The 8,187-nt window shown below is 39.5% G+C and overlaps 1 protein-coding gene across 1 annotated transcript in view; it reads left to right on the top strand.

Annotated features, from left to right (window-relative positions):
• Positions 1-2,539: 2,539 nt before the first annotated feature.
• Positions 2,540-8,187, top strand: part of AK3 (adenylate kinase 3) — a 9,252-nt gene continuing 3,604 nt past the window's right edge. The window contains exons 1-3 of the mRNA XM_008632544.2: positions 2,540-2,567; positions 3,914-4,033; positions 6,878-7,050. Of these exons, the coding sequence (XP_008630766.2) occupies positions 2,555-2,567; positions 3,914-4,033; positions 6,878-7,050 (306 nt within the window). The 5' untranslated portion in view covers positions 2,540-2,554. The remainder of the gene's footprint in view (positions 2,568-3,913; positions 4,034-6,877; positions 7,051-8,187) is intronic.

The following is an 8,187-nucleotide window of genomic DNA, read 5'->3' as shown; positions in this document are numbered from 1 at the left end:
TGCAGCCGTGGATCCTCCACGAGCTGTCACTTGCCAGCCTCTTCAGGAAAAAGGTGAACGGGGTTATCTGGAGTTATCCCGTTATTCGTGTTTTGTTACACCTAATTTTTTCCTTGTCTTGGTGCTTTTTGTAAGCACCCAGTGGTTTTTGTAGGTGTTTCTAGTAGCTCTGATCGTTTCTTATGGTTTTTCCAGCTGGAAGCATCTTAAAAGGGAAAAATACTCATATTTTTTAACAGGCAGGGCAAGAGAAGGGGTTTTGGACAATCAGATCTTTTCAGGTATTCATTTGATGGCTAGAAGTAGAGGCACTTAGAATTGTTAATTGTTAATTCCAAAATTAGGCCTAGTCCTGAGCTGGTAGGCATAACATAGTGGTGCTTTCAAAAAAAACAATGGGCAAAATTTTCAAACTGCATAGCTTAAAAAATTATTATTGTCTTACCAGTTCATATCATGCTTAGGTTTCAGCGTGGTCTGTGCTTACATACAGTGGTGCTCATACTAGGTAAAGATATTAATTATTTTTGCTGTATAGTCCTAGCTTGTCCTCTAGCCTCAGATGAGATGCCACAGTCCCTCTCTCTGGTGGATTTTTGCAATGATGGAAGGTTCCCTTCTGACTTCCACATCTGCTTTTCTATGTGCTGGGGTGAAAAACCTTGTAAGAGCCATCTCAGGCTGCACGTGATGAAGTGAGAGTGTTATTATTTCCAGCAACTTCAAGCTGTAAAGTTCTACATTCACTTGTATCACGGTAGTATTATGCTTAGGTAACTGGAAGTCTTAGTTTTGGAATACTCATAAGCATGTTTGAAGGTGAAAATTTATCTCTATTTTGAAATCAATTGTTACATGATTTGCATCTGTCTTCACAGAAATTCTGTTTACTCAGTAAGGATAATGACTTTGGTACAGTGACTGACTTTACTGTAGTTGATATCCATAAGTTAAGAATTTGCTATGAGCACACCTGCACAGACATATCTGATCATATTCATGCTATTTCTATTTGGTTGCACAATCATAAGTTTTTATTTGCAGGGGGTCACAAAACTTCTGTTATGAACTTTCAGTGTAGGACCTAGTGGACAGCCATTCCAAAAAATGAAGGAAATATGTTATTTTACCAAGTGCTTTGAGGTTTTCAATGTTTGCTAAATACTTTAGGTTTTGTGCAAGACCATAGAGCACCAGAACCAAGCTGAAGGTTGTGTGAGAAGAGGAAATTGCAAGTGGAAATATCATACTGCTTGAATTGAGAAAGGAGCCTGAAGTGATGGAGAGAGAAGTGATTACACAAAGAATTCTAGGTGGGTTGGATAGATGAAAGACTGTGAAGGAGAGCAAAGGTGTGAAATGGAATTTTAACAGCCACATTAAAATGCAGACTATGAGGAAAGAAGTCAGAAGATGGTTTAGAGGTGAAGTTTGCTCTAAATTAGCTAGAGCAGAATTTACCAGAATCTCCTATAGAGTTTCTTGCTCAAGTAAACCCAGATGAAACTATTGCAATTTCATTGAAAATCAGTCACTAGTTGCAGAAATGTTTTCCAGAGGGTTGAGATGATGTATGAGGTAGCAGGACGAGGTAGTACACTGGAAACAGGAGAACAACTGAGAGGAAACTCAGAGAGCCTTGATAAGTTCAGTCAAGGCAAAGATTCACGAGTTTTGATCACAATAGAAGTGTCCTGCAATTTCCAAGTCTTTGGGAAATGTGTTACACTAAGATGGGCAGTTAAAGCCCTTGGAAAATTAGATATGGTTAATAGTAGTTATACAGTGCAAATTTTGCATTTGCTGTCTTGTGAAAATGTTGAAAAGTCCTGTTGAAAATTTGCAGTTATTATCATGTTCTACGGGAGAGTGGAGAGTCTGTGACCACCTCTCTAATGCTAAGGTAATTATTGTCTGATTATGGCTAGAGCTTATTTGCTGTAATATGGTTAGAATGTGCCAATCTTCAGTAAAACCATAGAACATGGATACCTGTCATCACCTGGAAAGGAAAGAAATCTGTATTACCTGTAATTCTGAAGACTACCATGCCCGTGGTGGTTTCAGACCCAACCTGAAAAAATCCAGAACTAAATAAAACCTACACAAAACCCCATGAAATCCCACTCCCAACAGCAGGGGTGAAAAAAAGTTATGGTCTAGTATACCAGCCTTTTGTCCTTATATATGACTATTTGGGTACAGTTGTGCCTATTTTTTTCCTTCTGCAATTGTGACTTTCTAACTGACCTGAGTTCTGCAGAGAGGGCCAAAAGTCAGCATTTTTCAAGCTCTGCTGGTCTAAAAATAGTTTGCCATGTTCTAAACCTCTCTGAGCCCAGAAACCCATGAATCTTTCCAAAGAAAGTTAGAATCGTTCCCTGTGAACCTTGCCTGGTGCAGGTTTTTATATCATTGTGGCTAGAGCAACATAAATCAGTAGCAGAGCCAAGCATCAAGTACACATTAAACTATCTAGATGTGATTTATTCCTCCTCCCAACCTACTTTTGCAGGGTACATGGTTCAAAGCACAGTTGAATAATAGAAGAGGTATGAAGAAGAGAGGTAGCGAGAAGAAGAGACACCTTGTAACCAGGCAGATGGTCACCTTCTTTCCAGTTTGTGATGTGCTGGAGGACTCAGACACCACTGACTGACTCTTTTCCACATAGTGAGCATTATTTGAAGTCTGGCCAAGGTGCATAGTGCCTATTTCTAAATGGTCTTTGTACTTTTCAAAGCCTGACTACAGACGTGAACAGGCAGCAAGGGGAAATTGCTCCTTTAGTGCTTTTTTTTTTTCTCATCACCAAAGCTATTGTTTGAGGACAAGTATTGCTTTTCAGTTGCCTCATCTGAGGAAGGGCCTCTGTCCTGTTGCACATTCAGTGCACTGAGTGATGGGACTGACATTTGTCATTGCTTTCTGCTGAAAGTGGTCATATCTTGTGTGGATGTGCCAGCCCACCCCATTTTCTCTTCTGTTTAGTTTTCTGTAACTAGATCCGAACTGACTGCAAGTAAAGGCTTCTGCAGATTCACAACGAAACCAGTCTAGCTGCTCTTCTGGGTGACTTAACATAACTGGGTAATTGTTTTATAAATGGAAGATACGGAAACTTTGTTCCTAGGACATAACCCAGGCAACTGAATTTCTTCCGGGCTATACCCATGATTTGGGTGAACTACAGCACGCTATTGCCTGCCATATAGTAGTGTTGCGTGATATCTGGAACTATGATGCATAGATGGAATTTTTCTGAGCCAGTCGGATAAATGACTGGTACGAAAGGTTAGGCAGTTCAATGGGAAAATACTAGTGTCTGTGTGTTCCCATAAATAGTGTACAATATCTATAAACATCCTCTTGTAACTCTAGTAATCATAAAAATACATATCTGGCAAGTATGCCCCACTGCAGACTGCTTTCTTAAATGCCAAAGGCATTTATCTTTGTAATGAAGCCTAAGCATAAGTTAGAAACTAGCCACTAAGCTGAGAAAATAACTTCCTTTTCAGAAGTCTGAGGGCTGATATCTTAATCAATTTCTATTCTCTGTATTTCCTATTTTGAAGATTCGTGCCTAATGGCCTCTCCTCATTTTAGTTTTTGGAACTTAATATTATGAATACATACTAGTAAACTTACTCAGAGGATGTGAGGATAGAGGTGTGGTTTGTCCTGTTACGGTCTGTGAAACTATAGATGGATCAAATTAATCTGATAAATATTTGCATGGTCAGATCCTAGCTGATTGTCCATTTTTTTAAGACAGGCAAGCACGCTGTCTGTCTTCTTTACAACTTCTCTGTGTCATCCTGATCAAAACAACTTTTTTGCAGGCTTGTGGGATTTTTTTCACTTGCTGGGGGTCAGAGATAGTGTAATGCAACTTCTCTTACTTTCGCAGAAGTTGGAATCCTTGCCAAGTCCTACATTGATCAAGGGCAGCTTATTCCAGATGACATCATGACACAACTAATGCTGAATGAGCTAAAAGGTCTAGACCGGTACAACTGGTTATTGGATGGTAAGTTAGCATGCTGGATGTCACTACATGTGGAGAGAAAATCTGCTCTGGAAGACGAACTGCTTTGGTTGCTTGCTGCCAGCTTGTTGTAAAACTTTAAGCAGATAGTCTGCCCCAGTTTCTTTGGCTGAAATATACTTTGGGTGCATCCTGCCTTCAGAACATTACAGGGATATTTAACTCATGTTGAAAAGGATAGTTCAACACCTCAGTAAAATTTCTGGCAATTCTGGTATTTTTTATGATAATTTATATGGTATTTCCCCTTTGAAATATGCATTGAGAAGTTTCTTTTTTAAAGACTTTTCTTATTAAAGTCCTTAGGAAACGGAAAATTTTTGAAGGATGGGGCTTTGGAATTATTTAAATAGGAAGGTAGGCATGTGATGCAGTAACAGGGTAAGTATGGAAAAGTACTGTAGCAGTGTGGAGTGTAATAAAAACCATTGCTCAAATGCCCTAAAAGGTGTCCTTCATTTGCTGTTTGATTCTGTTCTCCAGAGTGAACTGTTTCACAGTTCTGCAGTGTAAGATCATTGTTTCAGCATTCACAGTTAGAGAGAAAATGCCATTTGCTGCTGTCTTCTTGAACTGGATGGCTCTTGTTATTCCAGCCCATGGGACTACAGTTGGATGCATACCACAGAAATAGCGTCTAGGCTGGATGCGTGTTTCATCAGACTCTAGTCCCAACCTGTCTCAGTAGTTAAAACTAGAAAGTTATTGGTGAGGCATTTTTATTTAGAGGGAGTGAAAAGTCCACAGTGATCTCTGTCCCGTAGTGCTTTATTATAGTTGCTCCTACATAGAGTGATCTGTTCTGGTGGCTTTCGTCACAGTTGGGTCCCTCCCTGAGATAAAGGCTTCATTCCCACAGTGAACAGCACAATGAAACCTAAACAATAAAGCAACAAACTGCAGATACTGGGTTTTTTTTCTTTAGTTCCAGGTCCAACTTACACATAGTTCCAGTCTTATGGATCTGGATGTGCAGCAGTACAGCTGTGCCCACTGGCACCTCTCAGCAGGACGATTGTGTTGAGACCATACGAGAATAGATCAATTTCTGTTGCATGTTAACATGCTCCTGCCTTTAAACTTTTGGAGCAGAAATTTTGTCTGCATCAGCATTTGTAATGAGACGCAGTGAATTGCACTGGGGATAGCTCTGGCATAATGGACTTTGCAGGAACAACACTGTTCTGTTGAAATATGTTAACCTGAAATCTTTTGTTTGGTAACTGCAATGCAGAACAAATAGATGGGGTCAGCTAGCTCAATTCTGAACGGCTTGTATGTTCACTTAGCCAAATACCTGTTTACTGCCTTAAGATAGGTTGGTGGCTTCTAGAGTCATAGCAGACATAGCAGTCTTAGCTGTATGTGTCTGTGGGTATAATCTATTTAGATTTATGTGCTGTATAATTTAGGGCACTTTTCTCTGTGTTCCTGGAATTTTCATAATTCAACACATCTTGCAGATCTTTTTCTGTATTGAGAAAACACTGTATGTAGAAAATGCTGGTTCAATTTCAATGAAATGCTTTTGTAAAGACACTTCAATTCGTTGAGGAATTTTCTCATTATTCAGTCCCAAAGCAAACTCATTTTGCAGCTGCATAACTTAGAAGTGTGGTGGCTGCTAATAGTAAGAAAGAATTGCAGTTCTTGAATAGCAAGCGTGGTGGCTTGCTAATAGTAACAGTGTTCAAAAGCAGTGTTGAAGACCTGCCTCCTCCTCTGCTCTTAACATTTAGAAGCACTTCCATGAGATAATGTGAATGTGTGAGAAATAGGATGAGGGCAGCTCATGACTGTGATGCAAACCAGGTGCAAGAGACTTAATGCACAAGCAAGCACTTGGTCTGAGTTTATTAACTGTCTTTTTTTAACACTTTTCCTTACTCATGCAATGGACAGATCAACCAATGTTATGCAAGTGTTTTTTAAGTTTGTACATATTGGTACTTGCCTTTATGCAGAAGTTTACTTGTACAGCATGATGCAAATTACAAGCTACTGAAGAACATTGAAACTATGCTAGAGCTTTCTGAGGAGAGGCATTGCTCCAGTGAATATAGGATGCAATAGCATGTTCTGCAGGAGCTTTGACCGCTGAAGGTCTTGTGCTCAATTTTTCATTTTAAATTCTTTGTGGAGACTTTGGCTTTCTTGTTTTGTTCCCACTACACCCCTCCTAAGTTCAAGCCATAGAGTAGGGAGCCACAGAGTTCATGGGGCAAAATGCAGCATCTTTAAAGTGAAGAGACAGGTTCCTAATCAGCCTGAGTATTCTCACAGTCATCATATCTGAGAACAGTTTGATATACTAAAACTTTTAGAACCCTTCTAAGTCCTGGACTGCCTCTGGTAAATACATTTTGTTTACTGTGACTGAATAGAAGGGGTTTGTAATGGCCACCACCTTAACCCAGACCCACACAGCTATGAAAGTAAGAGACGTCACAAATGTTTCTAGGTTGTTCAGACTTCTGAGTGAAACTTTTCACTGGAGCCTTTATTATTCTAAATGTGTACACAGTGCTTTTATGCATATTCATATGGTACATATGAATATGGGGTCTTTCTGCAATTATTGTTGCACTTTTGTGAAGATGATTAACTGAAATGAAGAAATGAAAGCTGGGAGACATTTAACAACTTTAAATGCCATGACACACTGAAAAATATTGGAAAATCTGACGTCTCTTCAGTCTTTATACAATATGACTGATTCTGGGTTTTTTTTTTCTGTCTAACAATTATTTTCTCTAATGACTCAACCAAGTAATTTTTGCTATAACTCTCCTTTTGGAATTTTATGAAGTTGTTTCTTTTAAAAAGGTTTCCCCAGAACAGTTGCTCAGGCAGAAGCCCTTGACAAAGAATGTCACATAGATACTGTGATTGACCTAGATGTGCCATTTGAGACCATAAAGTGTCGGCTCACAGCACGCTGGATCCCCCCTGCCAGTGGCAGAGTCTACAATCTTGAATTCAGTCCTCCCAAAGTGCAGGTAAGCAATATGCATTGGTGTTGGCACTAAAAAAGTGCTGCTTTGCTTTTGCTAGCTGCAGTAAAATACTGTTTCAGCAGCTCAGAAGGAAAAGGCTCATTTTGTTTCTTGGGAGCACAGAATCTTTCTGATAACATGCTGCTGGTAAGAGGGTAGTGACCTGGTAGAACCTCAAGCTGGTGGACAACATATTTGTCCCCTGCAGAGCAGAATGCCATGGTGTTTTGTAAGCTCTTGTTAAAGCTGTTCACTCATCTGGAATACTGTCTGCATTGCACACTGGCACAGGATCTGGGTATGGTCTAAGCCTGTTTGCAGCCTGTACAGTCCAAATTGTAGCTTTTTTTTCCCTCCTCTAGAGGAGTCATGCTTTATATATAGGAAACACCAAATCATCAGTCAGAGGAATCCACTGAATGCTTTTCCTGTGTTTATATTTAACCAGGATGGATAGTTTCAAGGGAAGAGCTGCTGTACTGCAAAACTTGATGTAGAAACCTTCAAGTCAGGGAAGGTTTTCAACAGATTTAACAGCTTATGGCTTGAGATCTCCTAAAGAGGAATTTGAAGATAAAGACTGTACATTGTTACATTAATTTTTTTTAAGAACAAGAACTTGCTTTAGTGCAACTCAGCTTAAACTGGATTTCATCTTTAAGTCCAAATAACTTAGCGGTTGTGGCATCGCATTTCACCTGGAAGCTCTATTAAGTAACATTAGAAGCACAGCAGGCCCTGTAGTTTTTGGATTTCAGTGTTGCAGGAAAAGAGGCGAATATTGAAATACCAGGTAAGCACTGGAAGTGCGCAACTGAAAAATTGTCTTTGTTTTGTTTAAAACAAAGTGTTTAAAATCATGGTTATTTTCAATTGTGGAAGAGCACAGGCAAGATGGAACGAAGAATTATCAGACTTATCAAAGAGTAGGCTTCAGCTGCCAGAGCTTTGCTACTGGGAACTGCTTTATCTTTCACTAATTAGCAGGCTTACCACAACACAGTGGACTGCAATATTTAAGTGAAAACATGAAATAGAGCTAAACAGGTGAAATATGGTTGTCTCTTTTGTCTTAATAGACCTGCAAAATATTTACTTAGTAGGAACAAAAGTTCACACATTAGGTCCCTACCTCTGTAG

This window comes from Corvus brachyrhynchos, unplaced genomic scaffold (genome assembly GCF_000691975.1).
Source record: "Corvus brachyrhynchos isolate BGI_N302 unplaced genomic scaffold, ASM69197v1 scaffold194, whole genome shotgun sequence".
Taxonomy (NCBI): Eukaryota; Metazoa; Chordata; class Aves; order Passeriformes; family Corvidae; genus Corvus; species Corvus brachyrhynchos.
Note: the sequence above shows the minus strand (reverse complement) of the source record. Positions and strands in the feature narration are given on the sequence as shown.